The 26,918-nt window shown below is 38.9% G+C and overlaps 1 protein-coding gene across 1 annotated transcript in view; it reads left to right on the plus strand.

Annotated features, from left to right (window-relative positions):
• LOC139744331 (uncharacterized) overlaps positions 1 to 12,327 on the plus strand; it is a 30,222-nt gene extending 17,895 nt beyond the window's left edge. Inside the window, exons 14-25 of the mRNA XM_071654772.1 lie at positions 139 to 280; positions 975 to 1,151; positions 2,182 to 2,505; positions 3,082 to 3,149; positions 4,968 to 5,066; positions 6,025 to 6,160; positions 7,020 to 7,310; positions 7,679 to 7,981; positions 8,688 to 8,984; positions 9,795 to 10,091; positions 11,060 to 11,188; positions 12,128 to 12,327. Coding sequence (XP_071510873.1) covers positions 139 to 280; positions 975 to 1,151; positions 2,182 to 2,505; positions 3,082 to 3,149; positions 4,968 to 5,066; positions 6,025 to 6,160; positions 7,020 to 7,310; positions 7,679 to 7,981; positions 8,688 to 8,984; positions 9,795 to 10,091; positions 11,060 to 11,188; positions 12,128 to 12,327 — 2,463 coding nt within the window. The remainder of the gene's footprint in view (positions 1 to 138; positions 281 to 974; positions 1,152 to 2,181; positions 2,506 to 3,081; positions 3,150 to 4,967; positions 5,067 to 6,024; positions 6,161 to 7,019; positions 7,311 to 7,678; positions 7,982 to 8,687; positions 8,985 to 9,794; positions 10,092 to 11,059; positions 11,189 to 12,127) is intronic.
• Positions 12,328 to 26,918: the final 14,591 nt, after the last annotated feature.

A 26,918-nucleotide genomic window follows, 5' to 3' on the forward strand; every position in this document is an offset into this window, starting at 1 on the left:
TCCTATGAATGTGAAAGGACGTGTTTAGACAAATACTTATGTGCGCTGGTTACGTGGTACATGTATATAATGTTTCCTCTTCTGCAACTTTTGTCTCATTTAAACGGAATGTTGTTCTACTACCTTGTATTTGTGCAGTACGTTGCCAAATTTCGATCCGATGGTCGTAAATGGAATGACGTCATTGTCACCGGCATGACTTCTGATGTATGGCATCACGTCACTTTGACTTTCGATGACGTAACAGGAGGGAGAGGGTACATTGACGGCGTATTTCGAAGTAAGCAAACAAACAAAGCAAACAAAACAAAACAGAACCAAAAAAAAAAAAAAAAAACCTTTCGTCGCATTATGGTGTCACGAATATTCTAGCCTTAGATAAAGACCCCGTGGGTTTATCATTCAAACTGTGCGTCTTGTTATAGATAACAGTAAAACAAGGGGAGAGGGATTTTTTGTCTGTTTGTTTGTTTGTTTATTTGCGTGTGTGCCAGTGTTTGTGTGTATGTTTCTGTGTGTATATGCTTGCATTTGCATCTGTATCGCGTGTCTGTGTATTTCTTTCACTGGACTGCGGAATTCCACTTGAATTGTGTGGATTATTTTTCATCGTTTTGTTTTATTGCTTTATCTATCTTTGTGTCGTCATTTTCCATTGTTGATGTAATACGTTTGTCCCCTGTTACCAGACTGTTACGCAATATAGTGATATCTTCAACAAATAACTTTCAGGTGAGACGAAATATTTGCTTTGATAGGCGATTTAAGTATCTCTTTTTTTAGATTATGCGGAACTTTTGATTTATATCAATAATTGAAAACTGCTGTACTACATCAATTAAGTGTACCAAATTTACAAGAATTGCACTTCCATTGTTTTTTTTTATTCCTTTACCAATAAATGTACACATAAGTTGCAAAGAAGAAAAAGCATGGGATAACTGAAATAAGTTATTCTTTCTTTCTCCATCAAGGCTCCGGATCAACCCATGAGCACGAATTTAACAGCTTAGACAGCTTAAATAGGTTTCTCCTTGGTACTTCAAACGAGGACGATGAAAATGCGAACGCAGCCTACAGTGACGTCATGTTCTTTGAGAAAGAGTTGAATGATGAGGAGATTTTGACACTCTTCTACTGCCAAGCCACATGTAAGTAAAGGCAGATTTCCCTCAATTCTAACGGTGTCCTTCCATTAAGTCATACAGCCCGCGAGCTCGGCAATGAAAAAGAAAAGGTCCATGAGTCATACAGTCCATGAGCTCGACACTATTTTATAGGCAAATAAGGCCCATTAGTCGAACAATAGGCAGAGAAGGTCAACGCGTTCGACACTGCACTGCGTACGGCAAGTCCCGTGATAATGTTATGATGCTATGATGTTGGTGATGTTGAAAACAAAATGTTAAGCCAGGCTGCAAGCCAGGCTGACACTTGCACGATTCTTTGGCACGCATTGGCACGACTCGAATCGTGCCAGTGCGCAAACTTGACGTAAACTGGCGTGAAGTGTGCGTAAACCCGTCGTGACTGCGTGCCATGTCGGGACGAGAATTTTGAAATGTTCACAATTTTGGTCACGACTTGCCACGACAAAATCATGGCCAAAAGTCGTGCAAGTGTCAGCCTCGCTTTACACTTGTACGATTCTGCGGCACGCATTGGCACGAATCGAATCGTGCCAGTGCGCAAACCATATACTGGCGTGAAGTGTGCGTAGACCCGTCGTGACCTGCGTGCCATGTCGGGACGAGAATTTTGAAATGTTCACAATTTTGGCCACGACTTGCCACGACAAAATCGTGGCCAAAAGTCGTGCAAGTGTCAGTCTGGCTTTAGACTCATGCTCATTTTTGCCTAGTGCCAATCCCGTGGGCTGTATGACTCGTGGGTGTCAGACTCGCGACAAGCACACATTCCAAAATGAAAACCTGCCGCAGAGCCTTCAGCATAACTGATATTCTTTTCTTTGCCTATTGGTATGTGTTCCTGGTTGTCCTAATATTTTCCTTGGTGACGACATACACGAAGGGTGTCTGAGTTACTGAAGTATTCCCTGCTGATTTTTTTTTTTTCGTTGTTGTTGTTGTTCAAGTTCCTCCTCAAGCCACAACAGATTATCCGTTTTTATTCAAAGGGTATACCACTCGATAGCATTTCATTATTTTTTTTTTCAATCAGTTGTAGAAGCTGAAGTGACGTCAGTCAACAGAACCAGTCACCATTTCAACTCTGACCTTACATTGACCTGTGACGTCAGAGGTCGTCCAATCACCGGCATCACGTGGTCATGGACGCAGAGCCTCGATCCCCCAATGCCGGTCGTAGACCTGTCCAACAGTATGACGTCAATAACCATAGTGGAATCTGGCCAACCAGGTTGCGACAGAACGTCAACTTTGACCTATCAGGGATTTCCCCGGAACCAAGTGGAGAACGCCACCTTCTTCTGTACTGTGAACTATCAGAATCGGTATGACCGCCTCGCCGTGGAAGTGCAAACTCGTAAGTCGGCAGTCCTTCGAACCGTTTGTCAATGAATGGAAAAGAAAAGTATACCCCTGTAAGACAATGAATGAAATGACATTTAATGTTGTGTCTCATCAGTAAAATGTGAAGTTCAACGGTTTGGTTGCTTTTTAATCATCAAAATGCAATGTTGTGGCAAAGGATTTTAATTTGTCGTCTTCTAGGGGTTTCTGTCGAAACTTTTTCCCCCTCATTTATGTAATGCTTTATGTCACAATGATCTGTGTGCGTATAATTTGTGTGTGATTTTTCTGTTAAACGAAGTAAAATGAAGAAGAGTTAAGTTCGTTAACACACCTGGCATTCATAGTGCTGAAGCAAAGAAGTCTACACCAATTATATTCCTTTAATACATTACATATCACGTAATTGCACGTACATACATACACATGCATACATACATACAAACAGACAGACATGAACACATCTATGCTATAATAGTTATATATATGTATGATGACGGAATTGTACTCGTGTTTCGTGTCGATAGCCGAAAACTCTCTATTGTTATGATTTCATTCTTGCTGTTTTGCATTTCGTTATGATAACCAGCTGTGTGTGAGCGCTCACTGGGCTTCGAAGACGGATCCATTCGACTACTCCAGATAACGTCAAATCCGGTGAGTTTATGAGCAATACTGCAGTGATGATGTTACAGTATTTTGTTATAGCTTGGTTTGGATCCTGCAGGTGCGCGCATAAATACTCGGACCAGAAGAGGTTGTTTCGGATCAGTTTCCATGGCAATGAGTGGTTATGACGTCAAACTTTGGGACTCTTTATACGTCAGTGGTAGCTAGAGGTATTGCACTGCCAAGTAGGACTACAATAACCCTAGGGCTAAAGCTGACGACGAAAATCTGTGTTGAATGTTTGTAGGTCTACATCCAGGACAGAGCTGGCATGGCGGTTACAGGTGCGCATGATAATTATACGTAATGGTCACACACAAATGTGAATAATGACATCCATGATACCTTATCTTAATTTGTGAATAAGGACATTTTGAATACATCTAGAGGTATAACTCGCAAAGCTCGAAGTAACGCGCTGGCTAGAATGCTCCAGATGAGGACTTTAAGAGCTTGATATTTCACGTTTTTAGGTTCACTTGCGTTACTCAATTGCTTGAGTAAAGTATTGTAATTGTAATGAATTCAAATTGTCTTCTCGGCGAGATTATCAAATTCTATAAATTAAAAATAAAAAAATTTGCATATTTTTAGCAGCTATAACTGTACTTTCTGATGACAAGTTGATGCACTGGATTCATTGTTAAATGAATAGTATAGAACAATGGATTTTCCTATCCACTTTATTGGCTACCCTCTTTCGAAAACAACCTTGATTTTTTTTTTTTTATCAGAATGAAACCTTTAATTGTGTCAATATCATAGTCGCGAAATAACCATGCGTCACATATGCTGTATCACCTTCCATCTCTTCCTTTACTATTTTTTGCTTTTATCATGCGGAAGGAACTTTCCTCTTGAATTTTGAATTACTAGCTATCAATGACGTTTTACATCGGCAGCATAAATCAAAGGTGTAATGATCATCATTCAGCACGGGAACTTCTCTTGTTTTGATACAATTATTACAACCTGCAGACCGTTTCCAGCGTCCCAGCTTTAAATGGGATTACCCCGTGGAGTTCCACGCTCACTGACACTTCAGGATATATCACCATCGATTTCGGTATTCAACATAAGGTAATCGAATACGCATTACGTCTACATAAGTATCCACAATTCGCCAATGATTTTCTAACGAAATAAGTCGTGAAAACTTCAATTACAAAAGAAAAAAATAGGCTCTATTCTCAATGCATCATATTCCAAAGTTGTATCGATTTGATTTGATTTGATTTATTTATTCTCTGTATTGATTTTGTATAACTATGCACATAATGTTTTACCATAACTGCACACTTGTAGGAAATGAAAAAAAATAAATGAAATGAAATAAAACTGAATGAAATGACGCGACATAAAAGTTTAGTTTTTGTATTTCGTTTTTTGTCTTCAAAGCGCCATCGAAACAAAAGTGTTAGTTGGCATTAAGTGATTTTTCTGCGAGATCAAAATCTTTGTAAGAAATAATCTAGTATACCTCTAAACTGGAATTAGCAATACTATTCAAAACAAGTTGTCTTCGTAACCATATATTTTTGTCAGAGGCTGCATTCATGGATTTTTCCAGAGTTCACACGGGCCTGGATTCGATACTGACAAAATATACACTATCCTCATCAATAGGTTAGACTTTAAATTAGCTGCATAGATTATGTACTCTTCACTTGCATTGTTTATACAGGAGTTTCTGTGTGTGGTTATTTTATGTGTCTATACATAGAAAGAAAATGTTAAAAAAGCAAACAAAACACTTATTTAGAAACTAAAATCTGTCTTTCCTTCTGTATGTTTGACCTCTGACAGTTTGCTGGACTAGCTATTCAGGGGAGTGCAAGTGACTTTGTGGCTTCCTATCGGGTATCTTATCGGGACACCACGTCGGACGTCTGGTCCAGAAACTTGGTAAACTTGATAGATTTGTACCTTTATTTCTTTTTTCATACTACATAGTCTCCTTAACAATGATCATCTGCAACTATAATTCAATGTATATTATCATGATTATTATTATTATATTGTTATTTGTATTAACGTTGCAATATCTATATCTACAATTACACTCTAAATGATAGACTTATAATGTTGGGATTTTTAAAAGTTTTTGAGAGTTATGAATTGGCCAGATACAAAGCTTTAGATTTATACATAATTTTGTCCAACTTCATTGCACAGGAAATATTGTTTAAAAGAAATAAAGATAAGCAAACTGTAAAGGCTATGTTGCCAAAGTCGGCATCAACTTTAACGTGACGTTATTTTAATTTTTGACCTCATTTTATCATTAATTTTGTAATTGATTCAATAAACCTCATATAGACGCCCAAAATTTCTCGCAAGGTGACATTAACTTCTCATATTTCTCAATACCAAGCTTTCACTGTAATGCTTGTACACAATCCTGGTAAGACCCTATTAGTCAATATTACTGTTGTTGCAGTCATAACTTTTGTTGTATAAGTGAGCGTCACATTTGTTGGAAAGCGAGAAAAAATGCATTTCTTTGGTGGCGGTCATTATATAGTAACTCATAATAATAAGCCCGGGCGCATATAACTACACTTAGAGGTTATATAATATCACTAGGAGAATACATTGTATTTATTATCCCATAATGTGTTTTGTGAGAGGATATGAACGAAATTATTCCAGTCTGTAGAACAAAATCTCCACGTTATTGGCATGACGCTTCCAGATTGCTTCCAGATTGCTGGATTATGTCAGCAGATAGCACGCGTTAATGTTAACTGTTGTCGTCTAGCGATATATAGAGCTAAAGATATCACTAGATTTGAATTTTCACAATGATATACTCTTTCAAACTGTCATCGCGTCGGATATTTCTTGATACTCTTCCTCCCAGGACTTTAACGGTGGTCAGGGGACTGTCTGGCAGACGTTCGATCCGGTGATCGAATCACGATATCTCCGAGTCAATTCGCGAGACACGGACGGAAACGATGAAATCAACTTGGAATTCTACGGGTGCGCCACAGGCAGTGAGTTTTTGACGATGAGATACTAGGGAGCTTTAGATTTTAGACGCACGGACGTTCAAAGGGAAAAAAAAAACATGATCTAAGTATGCGCAGAAGCGTGCATCAACTTGACCCGCGCTACTGCGCATGTTCAGAGCATGTTTTTTTTTCCTTTGAAGGTCCGCACGTCTAAAATCTAAAGCTCCCTAATGTAAAAGCGGTGGCGCCACTTTCAGATACATGTATCAGAAATGCGGGGGAAGAAACAATAGGAAGAGCGGCTGCTGCTGTTGAAAGGACTCTCTAGACAGAAACCACTGTTCGTTCTTGTACTCTGTATGAATTAGGCTACAAGTATTAGGCCTATGTGAGTTATCATTACTGGTATTTTTTTTCCCTAAAAGGTCCTGTTTCACATCTTTCAATATTGTTTTATTGAGGTTCGTTATTAGCTCGAAAAAATTTTTTTCTTGGAGAAAAATAGAAAAATCAAAAATTGTGTCATCGTACAATAGCTCTTATAATATGTTTTTAACTTCGGAATTGTGTTCTGTGTGAATTAGGCTTCAGGTATTATAATGGAAGTTATCATTACTGGTATTGCGGTTTTTTTTTTCTAAACGGTCTTGTTTCATATCTTTTACTTAACTTGTTTTACTAAGGTTCGTTATTAAATCGAAAATGTTGATTCTTTTTTTTTCTAGGGAAAAAAGAGGAAAGTAAAAAAATGTGTCATGGTGCAATAGTTCTTATAATTATCTTCTTAATTTCGGAATTATAGGATTAATAAAGCCTACAGCTATCTGATACCGTTTCGAGATTAGAGTTTGACCAAAAGTCAAGTCCATCGCCTTCTGCACTCGTTTCATATCTTCCGAAGATAACGTACTCCAGATCACCAACACGTCAAGTTCCTACAACCCGTCCACCAACACCTACACTCTGTGGTGTGAGGGGTCCTACTATCCACCTCCCACTGTCACGTGGCTCGCTGATGGTCAGGTGATCACGGGAGAACCCAGATATGTGGAGACCAGCGTTGAGGGCGTGTTGACACTCAACAAGAGGCTTGACCTTACTGGTTTTGTGTTGACCGATGAAGATGTGGAGTTTTCTTGTCTTGTCGAGGCTAATGGTTTCAACATGACCCAAGTTGTAAACACTGAATATGGTTAGTGAATTTATACTCTAATGTTAGTAAGAATAAAAATGAGAGAGAGAGAGAGAGAGAGGGGGGGGGGGGGCGAGGAGGGAGAGTGAGAGAAAAAATTTATTGATTACACGTGTAAGTCGAAAATATATAATAAAACGATCTAATAACCCGTGCCGATTTTATGCTGCGTAATAGTATTACTGTTAGCCACCCCAATAGCTTCGAATATTCCATGCATGCATGGTTTACTCCTGCTCTTGATTGTTCAAAACGCTTTTATACAGTATTTCCCTCGTGTTGTTAATTGCTTTTTTTATTCTAGTCTAAATATGTTTTTGCCTGTATTTTTTTTTCTAGTCTATAATATGTTTTTGCCTGTATGATAGGGTTTACCGGACAGGTGATCGTCACAAACTTAACGAACATCGTGCACGACGAGACAGTCTTGCTTCAGTGCACAGCCGACAATGATGACGTGTACACCATGGATTGGTACTTCTCCAACGAGACCATCCAGACACCGGTCCTACTTACCAGTGGAAACGGGATGACTATTTCCGGCTTTACCGCAGGCGATTCGCCCGGTGTGTCCACGCTGACTATTACGAACTACGATGAGCAGGACGACGGCACTTACATATGCTCGGTGAACCGTGACACGGGAAGGAGTAACTTCTCTTCGTTCGGAGGTCAGTGTTTGGAAACGATATCATTTTCTCGCTATAAATCACACCAAGTTGATTATGTTCATCTGTTCGTGACGTTTGTTGATTGACCCTATACATAAATCGCAAGCCATTCTCTTATTGTGAAACTGATAAACCAACTTGCCGTATAATCATCCAAAACAGAACCAGATGAGACGAATCTTTTTTTGTTTAAATTATAATTAATTTCTTCAAGAAATTGATTATTACGAATCCTTTAAGCGTGAGTTGCTCTTACTTCATCCGAACAAGGAAAAATGTAACTTCTACAATAATGTTGATGACCTTGGAATGTCATTGAAAACTCCTTCAGCGTTGTGTTTTGATTTTCGTTGATTTGAAATAAACTATGATTGATTGATTGATTGATTGATTGATTGATTGATTGATTGATTGAAGTTATATCGGTAGTATGGTAACTCGCGTATTCACATCATTATAAGTAAGGCCTACAATAATGGTAAATATTTTAGTTTGGTTCCTCAAAAAAAAAGACATAAAATTTTGCATGGAAACTCCACGAGACAAATTCGTGAGTTCCAAATTGTGAATTGTCAGAACAGGAAGAACTGCTAATACTACCGTGACAAATGCATTGTCAAAGTATACGTTGTTGTCTGAGAATGGGCAATTAAACCTATTGAATTCATAGAGACCTTTTTTTTTTTCTAATACATCTTCGCTGCAGCTGGCATGACTGTGAGTGTTGACCCGCCCGTCTTCAACGAATCGCAACTTTTCTACACAATCACCTGCCACGTCCAGTACTTTCAAGAGGCCCCCTCTTCAGTTGAGTGGACTTTACCAAACGGGACTGTCATAACAGGGCAATATAGGGACGGAGTGTACGATGTCACTGAAACTGCAGGGGCGTCCAGCATAGTTTCTCGGATAATTCTCCTCTCAGGATACTTGGCCGGTACCTACACCTGCACTGGTCGGTCTTCGATCGGGTCGTCCGTTGACAGTGTGTCAGTAGATTCAGGTTCGGTTTCGTTCGAGTTTTTGAGTCGGATTTATTTTACTTGTTCATCTATCTTGCTCAGAGTTTGTTTGATTTTGATATACAGTGCACTCCCGTTATAACGAAATGCTCGGGACCGGCAGTTTTCTTTCGTTATAACGAAATTTCGTTATAACCGAACAAATACAATATATAACGAAAACAAGGAAACCACGTATATATATCATATTCTGTTTGCCGAAAACTCATCATACACTGGAAAGCTATATGAAATGTGATGGGATAATTGTATCACAATAATAAACGCAAGTCCCCCTCAGAATCTGTGCGTGACACAAGGAGCGAACACACGGTGGTGTGACGCGTTCACCCATGCAGAGACGCTATAAATGCTTGTTCTGCTACGTATTTTCGAAAGCAATTCGCATTTCGTTATAACGGAGCACATTTCTTTTGTTTTTCTTTGTCTGTGGCGCTCGGAAAAGACTTCGTTATAACGGAAATTTCGCTATAACCGTGTTCGTTATAAGCGAATTTTGTACCATAGACTTTAATGGTGATAATTTTGGGACCGGAAGATTTACTTCGTTATAACGAAATTTCGTTATAACCGTGTTCGTTGTAACGGGAGTGCACTGTAATTTGCAGGTAATTCTATCTGGTGTAGAATAGTGCTAAGAACGGCTGCGAATGTCCTCAGTGTTATAATGATAACAAAATAGGACCTAAACTGTTCTTAGGGGGCCTGATGTAATGTATGAAAAAATTATGATGATGTTGAAATTGTTGAGTATCACGTTTACGACATTAATATTCTCTCACTGATCCCAGATGAGCTCACTGTGACACATATCAGCGGCGCCTACAACTTCACTAAGCTCTTCTACTGGATGGAATGTGCCATCTCGTTTGGCGGCTCTCAACCTCGCGTTTCTTGGCTGACTCCTGAGGGCGCTAGTGTAAATCAAAGCGCAGACGACTACCTCGCGTCCGTGACAGTGGGCGCAGGAACAATCAATCTCGATCTCCAAATCTATTCGACGGACTACGCCCGCTACGACGGAACTTACAGGTGCAAGGCCACAGGTGCATATCGTGAAGCAGAACAGGATGTTGTTGTGAAATACGGTAAGAAGAGAACTACTGCACTAGTATGGTCGAATAACCAAAAGTCCTGGGGGGGGGGGGGCCTTTCATGAAGGAACTTGTCGGATAAAATATCTGACAAGTCAATTATATCCGACAAGTTTTGAGAAATTCTTTAGTCTGATTGGCTGATTTCTCTGAACTTGTCGGATATAATTGACTTGTCGGACATTTTATCCGACAAGTTCCTTCATGAAACGCCCCCAGGTGTTAATTAATCATTTACACTAATGATACGTCACAATGTAATGAAAAGTGTATACTTCCAATGATTAGCTTGTACGGTACATTGTATTGTAGTTTTGTAAGCTATGTATTAATGTATTGCAGTAATGTAACGTGAGTAAGTGAGGGGACTGCACTATACAAGTTCTCTTTTTAGCAGCCCCTCAATTTCCATTCCCACCAAGTCCTTTATGAAACAAGATGTATTATGTTACAAGATATTTTGTCATATGATGTTTGTAATATCTATGTATATTGATTGGAAATGAAAATAAAAACATGAATGAATGACTGAATGAATGAATGCATTAATGAAACGACATAGAAAAAGAAATGCACATGAAAGGACTTTGTGTGTTAGATCATTGTTTCAAAACGTTGAGTCAGTGAAAGTGCATGAGCGCATCAGATAAAAAAAAAATCTTGAAATATGCCACTCTTGAAAGTAATGAGTGAAAAGTCGGATCTACATGGTCTGTGCCTCACTCCATTCCCTTTGAAACACTATAGCTTAATATTCTTATCTATTTACATCCATGATTATGTCAGTGTGTATGTGCGCGTCTGTGTGCGTGTCTGTGCGTATGTATGTGTGCATATATGCATACTCTCATTATTGATGGAGTATTATTTTTGCTTCAGAAGTGTCTCCGCATGAATGGTGTGAAGAGAAAAATAGACGTTTTCCAAATTAAGATTTCATTCCACTGAATCATGTTTTTCAGCATACGAGGGAAGTCTGACGATACAAGCCACGTCAGGATTCGTCCTGGGAGATGACGTACGAATCACGTGTTCGGCTGCCAATTGCAGCTACGTTCATGACATCTCATGGTCCCGGATAATCAATGCAAGTAGGTTATCCATCAGCTGCGATAAAAAAACTTCGAGATGTATTCACAGATTTCATTAAAATGTATTCTATCCAAGTATTAAAAAAAAAAAATGTTTTCCCCTCTTACCATTCAATGACTCACCCGATTTTCGAGATGATACTACGAGACAAAGAAAATCTCTCTAAATTCGAAAGGAAAACATGTCTATTCTCTTTATATAGATTGGATTCGGAGTATAGAGTTCACCGGGTTTTTTTTGGCTACTTTTGGTTTTGGTCGAGGTGACATCTTTATAAGCCTTAATCCAGATTCATAGTTAAAGGGATCGTATAGTTTTGGTGAGACCTAATTTCAGGTTTCTAACATTTTTTGGTGAGATAATGAGAAACCTCTTATGAAATATGAAATAGCATGTAATTCTTTGAGGAATTCAACGTTTATTTGATGAAAATTGGTTTTGAAATGGCTGAGATATCCAAAAAAGAGTAATTCTAATAAAGTGTGGGACCCACACTTCATTACGATCGCTTTGTTTTACTTTGTTTTTGGATGTTTCAGTCATTCCAAACCCGATTTGCATCAAACAAACTTTGAATTCCTCTTAAAATGGTATGCTCTGTACTATATCATAAGTGTTTTCTTGGTATCTTGCAAAAATTTAAAAGCCCAATTTTCATCTCCACCAACACTGTACTATCCCTTTAAAATGTGTGGGTCTGCAAAGGGAAATGATCTGGGGGGCATTTCATGAAGCATTTTGTCTGACAAAGTTGTCGGACGAATTTGCTCTCAGCCAATCAGATGCAAGGATTTCAGTAGCTTGTAACAGTTTATCAGAAAAATATCTGACCAAACTGCTTCATGAAATGCCCCCCAGGAAACGACATCTGTATATCAGCAGAAGCGGAGACTATCTAGTTCTTGTTTGTTTGTTTGTTTGTTTGTTTTTTGCAACAGGTTTTGCTCACACAGTTGTCGAAGGCGATGTATTCAGGACGATCGAAGTCAGAGGTCAAGAGTATTGCACGAGCTATCTTGACATCTTTTTGTTCTCGAGACTGGACGAGGGAACGTATCGCTGTGACGTCAACAGCGGTTCGAAGTCCAAAAACATCAGTCTTTCGGCACCCGATGGTAAGACAAAAGAGACGAATTGATGTGTGTGTGTGTGTGTGTGTGTGTGTGTGTGTGTGCGTGCGTGCGTTTGCATGTATGTGTTGTGTGTGTGTGTGTGTGTTTGTGTGTTTGTGCGTGAATGTTTTTGTGTGGGTGCAGGTGTCAAGGATTTTATGCACATGTGAAGCCATTGTCTCCAACGGAACGATCCGCAATAAAAGTAGTCATCGCCGGATGTAATTTCTATCTTGCTTCCTTCCGGATCATCAAGACATGTTCGAAACTATTGTTCTTGCATAACGTCTTTCTCTCCTAGGGTTTTTCCACTGCAAACAGATTGAACTTGACTTGTAAGGTTCTAAATATTTAATTTAACTTCCCCCGTTGCGCATATAGCAGGACGAAGGGCTACGGATCATCGCGGTATCACGGTGAAAATTGAATACAGTGACGACTTGCAGACGTCAGTGTTTGAATCATCACCAACAAATTAATGATTTCATTTCCCCATTTTCTTTCTAGGTCACGCTTAACCTTCTGCACAATAATTTTCTATCCATTATAGGTATGTGCAACTGTGGGTGTATAGGTCCTGCATATCGTTAACGTCCGTTCCTCTTTTTATGCCTCCGCAACGAAGTGGCCGGAGGCATTATGTTTTCGGGTCGTCCGTCCGTCCGTCCGTCCGTCCGTCCGTCCGTCCGTCCGTCCGTCCGTCCGTCCCGTTTTGTTTTTGTCGATATCTCAAGAACCGTGTGGTGGTTTTACATCAAACTTGGTATGAGGGTATATCCTTGGGGGATAATACTTTGTGTGGATTTTAGGGTCACAGGGTCAAAGGTCAAAGGTTACAGATATTTTGTGAAAAAAAATGAAATTTCATGTTTTTCTCCATATCTCGCAAATGGTTCAAGGTATCTTCATGGAACTTAGTATATATGCTTGTACCGATGGGCAGTAATTATCTAGGGAAGTTGGGGGTCATGGGTCAAAGGTCAGGGGGGTCAAAGGTCAAGGTCAACTCCTCAAAATATCACTACTTTCCTTAAAATGCAATATGCCTGAAGGGTTTTTTTTTTTTAAACTTGATGTATGGCGTGTATTACCCAATATATATTTTTGGAGAAGTTTCTTGCCAAAAGGTCAACGGTCAAAAGGTAAAAGGTCAAGTGAAAGTGCTAAATTGCACTTTTTCCTCCATATCTCGAAAGTAACTCAAGGTATCATCATGAAACTTACATATTTATGCATGTTCAACCTAACAGTGATTCTCTTTGGAACTGTGAGGTCAAAGGTCAAAGGCCAGGTTTAGATAATGCTATTTTCCCATTTGATACTGAAATTATACTTTTTCTCAATACCATGAAAATTACTCAATGCATAAACTTATAAAAGGGTCAAAAGTCAAGTAAAAATCATCAGTTCCCCAAATACCTGCACTTTGACATTTCAATCATTCATCCAATTGAACCTAGTTCTAGGAAAGTGAACATTCAGCACATTTGTGTCAAACCTGTCATTTTAATATTTTGCCAATTATTGTGTGAAACTGTCATCACACATTGCCAAGACATTGTACTATAGACCTATTAGGAGAACCATGCATTATGGCGGAGGCATATCAGTAGCCGTATAGCGATATATCTAGTTCTTTTTTATTTCCAGCACATTGTCTCCGACAAGAGATTCTGTCGTTTCTACATTTCTCTTTTTTGTCAATCAGTTGCAATCTTTTATTTTTTTCTTGTTGTTCAATTGCTTGGCGCTGCCGCTCTTTTTTATTTATATATTTTTTTTGCGCTTTCATATGTTTTATTGTCTTATGCTTTATTGTCTTATGCTTTCACATGTTTTATTGTCTTATAAGCTGTACGTGACAATTCATCCAGGCTTTTGTATCGTGATGTCTATGTTTTATGTATTTGTTGAAATGTGGAATATGGAACAATAAAAAACAAACAAACAAATATGAGTGTAATAAGTTTTGATGTACATTCGAACGCCTAGCAAGCTATTATCAATAGCCATTTTTTAATATGTAAATTTTCTGTTGAGCAAGGTTCATAGGCCTACTAACCATTCTAGTTTGGTAATTTTCGAGTGTCCTTTTTTGTCTTTTGCCGTATTTTTGCTTTATGTTTATGTGTAGTAAAAGGCAATGTAATGAGTGGCACAGTCCAAGCAATCTTACTGACGTTCATGATACTGCGTTTGATTATTTTATTATCAAGATCTTTACATATCTTGTTTTAGAAATTTTCACTTTCGCTTCTTTTGGAATGCCGGTTTTGTTTTGTTTTGTTTCTTTCTGGTGTTGGTGTTTTCATTTTGAAGTATTCCTGTGCGTTGATAGGAATGAATGTGGTGGAATTTAAGGAGGCAAAGAAAAGCAATGAATCCAGGACAGTTTTACTGTAAGTAAGTATTATCATGGCGTACGACATGGACAGCAATGATATTATAGCCGTCATTCTTTGAATCAAATTAAACTTTGAATTCAAATTGAAATTGAAGTTCAACCATTAAATAGTGTGGTCACACGTGACCATGCCACTTGCCTCCTCCACAAAGAGCTTTCCCCCAGTATCTGCTCTTAGTCAATAAAGAAAGGAAGAAAAATGTCGTATATATTAGAGAACACCTAATATCCATAAATTCGTTGCATGTATACATTTTGTTGAGGCCTTCAGCAAAATATATCCTCTCGAGCTGTCTTTTGCAATGACATTATGTACACTGAACATTATTGCAGCGTTTCAAACTTGCGAAGATAATACAGGTCACGTGACAAAAGCGAAAGCGTAAATGGGCCAATCAATCTATATACCTACAGCTTCAGTGAGAGATTTTCGAAAACTCTTTTATTTCCACCCTATATAGTGAAGACTTTCATTGAGTTTTGTTTTCTCTTCGTAAATATAATTAATTACCTTCTGATATTTTGTGCATTTTGTGTTAGGCAACTCATGCAAATTGCATAATACGAATTGCATGAAAGCTATATATAACAGTTTTTTTGTTCTATTTTTTTAGCCAGCAAAAGAGAAAAAGATAATAACTGTATTCAATTCTTTTATTGTTTATCATTGCATGCCTGCTTCGCCTCAAATATGTAATCACGTGGTTACAGTACATTATGCATGGCGGCATGGGAATGCACAGTAGTATAGTTACGCTATTTATAGTCGCCGAAGCATAGTTACTGTAACTTGTTAGACTCTGACTTTCATGAGTTCATGAAGGGGAGGGGGGGGGGGGGAATACCCTATTATGAACCAATCTTATATCTATAAGTTCATCAAATCCTAGGATAATGGTGATTATCGTGTCCTCATCAAATCAGCAACTCTGAATCTTTATCGTTTATCCAATAGAAGGACTATAGATGGAACAGCTTAAGGCCACCGCACACTGTACGACTTTTGGTCGCACATTACTGACCGACTTTGGATCTGAAATAAACAAGCGTTTTTATTCCTTGGCCATTGTGATTTATTTCGGATTCAAAGTCGGTCGGTCGTGCGACCGAAAGTCGTATATTGTGCGGTGGCCTGTAGTCTCACTGCAACTCACAAATCTAACAGAAAACAACAAATATTTGGGAAATTTTTGCCAAGAGAAAAATATCAACTTTGAGCTTAGAAAATGTATTGTCAGTATAAGAATCAATTGTAAATGTATGAGAGATTCACAGGATCGCTTGATAAATAGCACAAGCCGCATAAACAATATATCACCAAACTGCAGACAATAATGACATTAGACGTTGTACAATTTAGGTCAATGTTGATGTTGTTCGCCTATAAGATGACGCTGAAGGTGACTTATTTTTTGTCAATTCGTCTGTAAACTTGATATTTATCCTTCGTTCTCGCTTTGGTAATGGCCTACATAATTTGTAATCTTTCCTTATCAAGTTCCACAAACAACATTTCCATGAGGCTGATGTTGTGCTCTCTATGCCTCATTGACCGCCCAAAGGGTGCCGGAGGCATTATGTTTTCGTGTTGTCCGTCCGTCCGTCTGTATATACGTTCGACCCCATTACGCGAGTAATGATTATTGAGTGGAATTTTACCAGACTTGGTAAGGCAATTACTTGATTGGATTTTGGGTGAAATCGGCCAGAGGTCAAAGGTCAAAGGTCAAGATAAAATCATGAAATTGTATCCGTTTATGCGATAACTCAAGACCGGATGAAGCAAATTTCACCAAACTTGGTCCAAGGATGACGTATGATGGGGCAATATTGATTAAAAAGTTTATGAGTAAATTCGGCGAGAGGTCAAAGATCAAAAGATAAATGTCAAATGTTCAAAGTATATTCCCCCATATCTATGCAATGCTTGAAGGTATTCTCTTGGAACTTAGTGTATACATGCACTACCAAATAAAGATTCTCCAGAGAGAGTTTCAGGTCATGAAGTCAGAGGTCGAAGGTCAGATGAAAATGTTAAAATTTCACCTTATTTCTCCATATCTCGCAAATGGTTCAATTTAAGATATCTTCATGGAACTTGGTACATAATGCATGTACTGACTGGCAGGGATTGTCTAGGGAATTAAGTGGTCATGGGTCAAAGGTCAGGGGTCTATGGTCAAGGTCAATTCCCAATATTTCACCTTTCCCTCATTTATGCAATGCTTGGAGGATTTTCTTGAAACTATGTATTACCTAATGTAGATTCTGTGGGAAATTTCCTGCCAAAACGTCAAAGGTCAAAAGGTCAATGTTCAAGTGAAAGTGCTTTATTTCCCTTTTTCCTCCACATTTTGAAAGTGACTCAAGGTATCATGAAACTTAGTACATATTCATACATGTTCTATACCTGACAGTGATTGTCTTGGGAATTTTAGGGTCATAGGGTCAAAGGTCAAGGGTCAAAGGCCAGGCTAAGGTGCAAAAATTGTTCTCTTTAAATATAGAGCTAAGGTGTTAGACAGTCATATTTGGAGTTATCAATGCAAAAATCTGATTGTACAGTATTTTTTATTTTTTTTATTTTTTATTTTTTATTTGTTATTTGTTATTTTGTTATTTTTTAATATTTATTTTTTACTTTTTATTTTTTATTTTTTTATTTCTTATTTGTTATTGTTATTGTTATTATTATTATCTATTTATTTATTTATTTATTTATTATTATTATTTTTATTTTATTTTATTTTTTTTTTGGGGGGGGGGAGGGACATTCTGTTTATATAACGAATGTACGGTTAGTGAAATGAAAAGAAAAGTGCAGTCCGGGTACCTTTTGTCGTTCCTGTCCATGGAGGTAATAACCAACTGCTTGCGATCGCATCCGTGAATATCTTTCCTCATCGAATGTTTGACCAAGTGTTTTGCGTGTAGGCCTAGCATTCAATTTCACGCAAAACCAGATTTTAAATCATGATTAGACCTATATACTCAAAGCCTTAACCCTATAAAGCCCAAGCTATTTTGACCCTTCCCAGGCCCAAGGGGGGGGGGGGGCACATTGTGCCCCCTCTATAGAACTTTGTTATTGTTTGATGTTTCATCGTCATATTTGGCACATGGGTAGAACTACTTTATACTTTACATGACCGCACATTTGCCTTTTCTCAAGGTCACCCATAGAAGGCGCTATTTACCAAAATATAAAGAAATACATAGGAAATATCCTTTAAAAAGGATGATGTTTCTGTATTACTTCTTTATCCCAGGTATAATTATGTTTGAATGTAGATCAATCATTTTCATATTTGCCACAAATCATGTGCAAAACGAAGCTCATTATTTGCTTTGGTTAGAATTTCTCAAGGTCACCACATGGGGGCGCTATTCATTACAACATATAGAAATACATTATGAGACCTGTGATGTATTGTTTTGGATAGGTATAATGCATAGTTATCACATTTCAAATTTCCATAATATTGAAATTTTAAGTTTGCAAATTGATTATGTGATAAACAAAATACAGTTACAGCTTGGGTGAAGTAGGCCTAATCAAAATGATACAAAATAGAACGGCAATCTTTGGAAAATACTGTTTCCAATTATCTCCATTATATCTATTGTCTTATGCAGTTGTCACATAAAAACAAAGGAAATAATAGAATAGTTGTTACTTATATAGCGCACAGGTCCACCTTTCAGTGCTCACGGCGCTTCAAAAACGAAATAATAGATATACATTTTGTATATATCATATAGTAAGTCTACTACTCATCGACCACCTATTTATAGATCGACCACCCTCGCGTAATGGCTTACTTTCTCCCGTATAAAATTGAAATTACGCGTGGGACGGGGCGCAATACGCTGGAACATTCGAACATGAATACACATCAAGAAAAATTAGGGGGATACAGGTAAATGACCTGAGGAAACAGGAGGAAAAAGAATTGAAGAAAATACTCATTAATAATACGCGTAATTATTGTTAACACGTATTTGCAATCACTGGATTAACGTGTTTTTCAATGGAAAAACGGGCGGTCGGTTTAAAAAATGAGCTATCGCTAACCGCTGGCGCACGGAAAAAAAAAAAAAACAACTCCCATGTGTTTATTGCCAAGTATGTATGGTAGGTGTCCAACCTACCGACCGGGTCCATAACGACCGGCCGCGCATTATAATGGCATTGCGCGTACAGAAAGAAAATGTACGCATGGGACTACGCGCAACGGTGTTCGATTATTCACTTGGCTACGCTACCGAGTAAAATGTGGCGAAAACAACTAAGTATTCCCTCTAAATTACCGAAATTTAGCAAAATCGAATAAGGTTTATCGTGTAACTAACGTTACATATATTATAACTAGGCCTACCTTTGCTGACTCGTTGTTAGATGTAGAGTATCCTTCCGTAATAAATTTGACGATTTTGACCGCAAAATTGTCACCGCCGCTTGTACGATCGTGCACACACGTTACACATATACATGACATAAACATTTTGTCGCCCGCTACGACCGTACGAGTTGATGCAGAAACGAGAAATGAATGTGAAAAAACAAACCGACTCATCTAATTTATTTCAATTACGATGAAAAGTTTCCTTATGAAAATCAATTAAAATTCATCAAACGGTCCTTCAAAAGTAATATCGAAGGATTCAAAATATATTCAAATATTATTGGGAAAAAAATGACGGCTAGAAAAAAACAGCGGCCTGTCGAAAAAACGCATTTAAGTGCCCTTTATACGTATTCTCAGGGTGGTCGGTGGAAATGAGCAGGGCAACTGAGTGCGGAAAAAATGACACCCCACGCGTTCGAAGCCGCCATCTAAGAGCGCGTACCTCAGATCGCATTTTCAGCGCGCTTGTGAATACGGAGTATTTTCTCCACACGTGAGTAAAATTTCAGGCCAATTGTGAGATTTTTCACGTTTCTATTGATAGAAAAACGTTAGGTGTCCGGTATTATGGACACCCAACCATACATCGTAGGGTAGGGCCTACGGAGCGACAATCTGAGCATGGGGAAAGGATATACGGTATTTTCTCTCAAAGTGAGACGAAATTAAGGTAAATCTGTTGAATATTTTCGGTGAAATAGTGGTTACAAATAAAGGCGGTCGATGAGTAGTAGGTCCAACCTGACCATATGTTCAAACATGACAACAGAGAAGAAAATGGCACACACAAACACATCAAGGCCTACTATAAAATAATGAATACAATAATATTCCGGACATTATACTGTAGTCAGCAACAATACTACTCATGGTAGCGCTTTCATACGGTCATGTTTAAACATTTGGTACAGAAAGAGGGAAAAATGATAATCATCAATAGATTCATACTGTGTTTTTTTCCTTATTAAATTTTTTTTTCTTTTTTGTTTGTACATAACTCACCCTTGCTTGAGAAAATGGGGGTCATTCTGTAACCTCTGAAGCTCGAGTGACACGACCCACTTTATGATACTGAGTAAGGTAAAGTATGCCGCCGGCTGAGCAGCATTGCTGTCTGTATCACATGTATCCAAGGAAATCCCCTGCGCCATATTAGTGCGCGCATCTACCTTTTGTTTTGACACGACGCGCTCGCGCGATGCATGTTTTCACAGTGCATGTGGTGATGATAATAATCCCATTTATTTTATGCATTATTATTAGCACCCGTCTTCTTGATCTTCCTCACAACTGCCAAGTTTGACTGATGGGGAACGACGCGACCTAGAACTTCTGAGTGAAAGAATCATTTTGCGGTACCGACTACTAACGTTAGTAGACTAGTCTCGACTCTTCAGATCATCACAAAAGATGGCTAGAATTAGGAACATCGCTGTATCCTTCCTCCTCGTGACCGTCATCGCTTCGTTCTTCACCGGTGTGTACTCTTGCGCAAGAGGATGCAGGTGCATCGGCCGCAACAGGTTCAGGGCCGTCTGCAGCAAGTCGTACAGGTTCTCGCATGACCGTCCGGTTTTTGTAGAGGAGACAATCAATTCATTGTAAGTATACCTAACTGCTAGGGGCCGGATCAGAGAGTAAAAACGTAGGCCCTATTATCATCAATGTTTTTCAGAATTCGACTCCTGTGGTGTGGGCATTTCATGAAGCGTTTTGGTCGGATATTTTTCTGACAAACTAACCCGTTGAGTGTTACTGTTACGTGGGAGATAGACTCTCGTCTCTACGATCTGGGCCCCGTTTCATAAAAGACGTTAGGATGTCAACTCTTGCTGGAATGACAACTTCCTACAGCAACAGCAAATCAGGAAGCTGCATTCATGTCGTTACCATGACAATTGACATTCCAGCAAGAGTTGTTATCATATCAACTTTTTATGAAACGGGGCCCTGGGGGGCATTTCATGAAGCTTTTTGTCCGACAAAGTTTCAGAAAAATTTGCTCTCAGCCAATCAGATGCAAGGATTTCCGTAGCTTGTAACAGTTTGTCAGAAAGATATCCGACCAAACTGCTTCATGAAATGCCCCCCCCCCCCCCCCTGATTGGCTGAGAGCAAATTTCCCGAAAACTGACAAAATGCCGCCCCTCTGCCACTGGGGTGGATAAGGATCTGTACGACTGTGTAAAGGATCCCTCTTCTCCTATTATACGCGATTGGTAGGCCTCCATTCTGTAATTCAACGAGGAGGCCTCAGGAGGAGAAATAGGAAAATGACGTCAGAGTGTAGAAGTCTAACGTTAAAGTTAGTAGGGCTACTAGGGGCCTAGATAGAGATCCCCAGCTTAGGATGGGGGCATAAATCAAATCAGAAATCAAATGAGATCCTCCCCTAATATTAAGTGGTAGAATAGAATAGTGAGGTGCCCGCACCTTGTCAGAGGCCCGAATACCGTCACCCTATTCAAAATTGTTACGAGCGCACTGAACAATAATTTTAATATGCCTGGGGCTGTGTTCAGAATGCTTGAAACTTGGCAACCAAGCAAATTGTTGTGAAAACCGAAGAGTTTTTCGCGGAAATCTGACATTTATATTTGGAATAGACAGTCCTATAAAAGGGTTGTTGTTACATGTTTTATATACTAATGGATTCTAGATATAAGTACATTGTATCATTACGGTCACCCGCACACGCCTTTTACGTGCTTTGTCTATGCCTAATGGGAGCGCGGGTGATGAGTTGCGGGCCCCTTCCTTTACTTTAGCGCACAAAGTTCTACTTCCGCATCGTTCGCGTTTGACGACCATAGCTGCAAATTTCCGGTTTTGATCAGTGAACTTGTGATTCTATTGAGATCTTTAGCATTTTTCCTGTATGCGAGTGATAGAATTCTAGTGACGAAATTTGATTCAAACATGCATCAATATTACTGTAACTGTGACGAGGTGCCGGTCACTCAACTCTAAATCTGAGGTAAAATGTGAATTTCTTCGTGTTTTTACCATTTTATGTCGCGTTTTTTTTGCGATTTCAGTTCGCACAACGTTCTGTGAGGCTTATCTACGAAGTCTCGCGCGTATTGAATGTCATTATTATGCAAAAATGTGCGTGTTCGGAATTACCATGCTGTCCGGTGATATCATAAAATTGTATATCGACAGTGTTGTAGGGTTGGACCTACTACTCATCGACCGCCTAATGTTTATTTGCTTGATAAGAATATTTAACACTGAAATTCACGTAAAAACTTGACCTACGTGATTGAGAAAATCCAGCTCTATCAAATGCCGTTGTTCCCTTTTCGATTCGAAGTTTCAGTGCAAAATATCGCCGACGAACTTCCGTGGCCTCGTTTCAGCTCCCCGCGGTAAATCGCGTTGTTAGGATCGACCGCTGTTTTTGCAGTGACAATGCACGCAAACCGAGTTGTATTGAACACCATGTTGTACGAAGCTTTTTAGAAGCCTTTAACTTCCATAGACATATACATTGTGCTGTCATTACGATTCGGTGAAAATATTCATTCGAAATTTTGTCCTTGATTAAAACCATTAAAGCCCAAACAAAGTTCTGGTAGGCCTGCAAAAGTTGTCAAATTTCGCTCCCAAATGTGAACGTATGCTTAGGAAATGTGCAGGGTAACGATGTTATTACAAGATATTCGATGGGTAACAACGAAAATGCGAAATATTAACCAAAAAGGTTCAGTCTCAGAACTTACCCGAACGGGGTCAGGCTAAACTCGGACTCGGGGATAACTCGGCTTCGCTTCGACGGCGGGATGAGTTGTAATGGTTGTCCCTCTGATTGTACAGTGTTGTCCTATGGGATCCGCCTGTATAAACTAGCGCTTCGTGTTCTGGCTACTCGCAGTAATGGTCCGAGTTGCTACAACGCGCGCATCAAAAACCTCTTTTGCGCGCAAGCAAAATTAGTGTGCGCCTATCAAGCACCTCTAAAACAATCAAAGGCCCTTGATAAACAACAACAAAAACTCCAAAGACCGCGCGTCTCAGCAACTGAGGACCGCGCGCTGTCATTTTTGTTTCAAGTGTTTTGTACAGGATTACGTTAGCACGCACTTTCCTGTCCATTCAGTTAGGCCTCATTTGGTACTTTGCAGTGGCCAGTAGAATGTGGCGATCACTTACTGCGTGTGAATTGTCTGAAGTAGGATCGAATTTTTCCAGAGACCGAGTTAGTCTGGAGCCTTCTGGAATAAAAGTCGGTTTTCCTACTATTATTATTTTTCTCAAAATACTCCAAATCGACTCATCATTTCGGCAAACCGCGCCAGCCAGGTAAGTTTCTTAGTGGACTCTTTCGATATATTGCAAGTAAAAATGAAATGGTGCTAGACGGGTTCTTCAGCACTTACCGAAACTTAGTTTTCACTTTAATGAACAGTGAATTATCGCGTTTTCCCACACCATCCTCGTCTACATTCATACATTTTTATGTGCTTTGCGCGCAGAGAAGTGCGTACTAAGTGTTCAGTGCGCGAATTATACGCGGTCGATTTAAAAGAAGGTGGTCGATATGTAGTAGAGCTACCATACTATGGGAACGCTTCGCGTTTTGGCTGGTCGCAGTTATGGGCCGAGTTGATACAACGTCCTTATCAAAAGACGTCTTTCCTAGAGGGAGGCAAGCGCCTACAAAAGGAACGTGCGCCATGAATAGAATATGGCGATCACGAACTGCGTATAAATTGTCTGAAATAGGGCAGAGTTGTCCCTCAGGCCGAGTTAATCTGGATCCTTCTGGAATAAAAGTCGGTACACGTGTATCTCAAAATACTCCGAAACGACTCATCGTCCCGGCAAATCGCGTCAGCCAGGTATAAAGTTTCTTGGTAGACTCTTTCGATTTGTACATACTTTTGTACATTGGTAGGCCTAATGTACTCTTTCTCCCACATTGGACCAAAAGTTTGGAAGATATCCCTGTCACTGATCGCCAGTCATCCTCGATGCCAGGGACGATGGAATCATTTAAAATATATGTTTAACATGTTGAAGGAAAAAAAAGTGAAGATGTCATTCTTTTCTTCTTCTTTCTATTCCTAACTTTAAAGACTTAAAGCGCCATGAACATCTTTTTGATTGGTTGTTGCGCTATAGAAGTATTCACTATTATTATTACATGCATTATTAGTATTATTATCATTATTATCATTACTACTACTACTACTACTACTACTATCATTATTATATTTCAACAAATACATGTATGAAATGGTGCAAGACGGGTTCTCAAACTCTCACTAGAACTATGTTTTTCACTTTAAACCTGGTTAAAACCATGGTGATAGTCAAACCAATATTTTACCATCCCGCTGGACCTCTCTCTCTCACTCTCTTTCTCCTATCATGTTTTTCTCTTGCAGGGAAACTCATCGGCTTATGTTCAGGGACGTTGAACCGTATTTTGATGCACTGGGGGATAGATTGACGGAGGTGATGTGAGTATTATATTCAGATTAGGTCGAATGCTTGGGTGCTTTACATACTTAATTTGAATACATGGTCAATTAGCTCTCTTTTCCTATAGAAATGGCATTCAGTCTACTCTTGAAAATAGCCACAGAAGATACACGGATACAAACAGCTCAACTAGACTTGGACTTTGTCAACACTGACAAATTTGGTGATCCGACGTACTCAGAAATGACCTTTGACCATAATTTACCTAGAAAAGACAGTGTCTGATGAAGTATATAGTTGTTTTATTATGAAAATATGTACTTGACATGGACTAAACATGTGCAAAATGTGGGGGTGAAAGGGCGTGTTTTTCTTGAGCTATTGCAAAGAAAGTCACTGAAGGAAAGACATAATATCTCCCGACATTGAAGCTAAGCCTCAATTTCAACCTGGTCTTTGGACGTAATGTCGACTTCCAAGAAGAATATGGATCACCTGAACAATAGCCCAAAGTTTCATCTACAATATACTAAAATCTGGGAGAAATTCACAGAAGGATAAATTAGCTAGTGCTCGATAAAGACAGTCATGTCATTTTTCATTTCCAGAAAAAATGTACTCCCATAGATTTGCACAGCCAAAATGGCGTCTGACCAAAGCGTCGTTATTTTACAAAATGATCCATCTATCGAGGTCCATGTGTGTGCAAACTATGACGGTGATTATACACTCATGAGATTACAGAATGAAATATATTTGACCTTTGACCCCACTTTACACAGCAAAGATGGCATCTGAGCAAAAAGTTGTTATTTTGTGAAATGATTCTTGCAACATCTTCTTTACGTGTGCAAAATTATGAAGGGTTTTCTAGGCGTTGACAAATTGTGTGACATTCCCACTGCTGCCGCCAAATGAAACAAATCAGGGTCTCATTTCACAAAAAAGTTGCTATGATAGCAACTCTTGCTAGAATAGTGATTTTATGGTAATGACGCGAATCCAGCTTCCTGATTAGCTGTTGCTACACTAAAAGTTGCTCTTCTAGCAAGAGATGTTAGCCCAACATCTGTTATGAACTCGGACCCGTTAATGTCACAATTTGTACCATTAAAAGAGCCCGTGCAATTATACTCGTAATCTACAGAGTCTTAGCAGATCACAAAATACTGAGGTACTCTGAGTAGGTCCAAAAGTGGTAATAATTAGACAAGCTTGAGTTTCTTTTTAGATAGAGCTTTACAAAGTGGAGCTTCATAGTAGGTCATCTGTGCTATAGTTGCGTATTGCAATTTCAATAGAAATCAGACTAAACGATATTTATTGTTTATTGCAAACCTTAAGAGCCATACCTGATTTTAAAAGTGTACCGTTGTGTTCAAATGAATGTCTGGTGCCCTCTAAATATTTTGTAATCGTGGCAATTATCATAATTTTGTTGTTGTCGCCTTGTGCTTGTCGTGCAGAATCTTCCCTGGCCCTGCCCATAGACGGGAAGACAAAATGAGGGAACATCTCTTTCATGGTCTGGATCGCGTCGAGAAATTGTGAGTTCTGCAGCCCAGTGTGTCTTTTGACACGAAAAAAAAAAAAACAAAACAAAACAAGTGACGGGGCATTAATCTGCATATTACTTGAATATGAGACCGTTCCGAAGCAAACAATTTTCACACGACAGTAGATAATGTACTCTTAAATGAATCCCAAAAGGATTGGAACAATCATCCCTCAGCATTCCCACTGATTCCCACTGATCGGTTACTAGCCATGCCCTGTAAGTAGAGGAAAGGCGTTTAGCTCCGAGACCATAGACAAAATTTGACATTGAGTTTTGTTTGTCTATACGTTACTTGACAAATTCAGCTTTGATAACTCTCGTCGAAATATCAACAGTTTTCGTCCGGAGTCAAATTGGATCAATTAAAGGACAAGTTCACTTTCATAGACATGTGGATTGAGTGAAGGCAACAATATTAGTAGAACACATCAGTGAAAGTTTGGGGAAAATCCGACAATCCGTTCAAAAGTTATGAATTTTTAAAATTATCTGTGCAATCACTACTGGAGGAGAAGACTACTACAGTGTATGATGTCACATGTGTGCAACGTTATAAAGAAAATAAAAAGAGAATTTCACAAAACTTGACTTTTTGAATAAAGTGCACATTTTTTCAACTTCTTACTGACTTATGTTAGGATTAATGTTATTCCCCCTGACTTCTGAAAGAGAGAAGTTGAGTGTTCTTTTGTTATGTGAAAAAAGTGAGAATATCTTGAATTTTCTTTACACTTTCCTTATATAGTTGTACTCATATGACATCACAAGCTATAGTAGTCTTCTCATCCAGCCGTGACTGAGCAGAAACTTCAAAAA

This window comes from Diadema antillarum, unplaced genomic scaffold, assembly GCF_040938485.1.
Source record: "Diadema antillarum isolate AM-2024a unplaced genomic scaffold, OU_Dant_1.0 seq00001161_RagTag, whole genome shotgun sequence".
Classification (NCBI taxonomy): Eukaryota; Metazoa; Echinodermata; class Echinoidea; order Diadematoida; family Diadematidae; genus Diadema; species Diadema antillarum.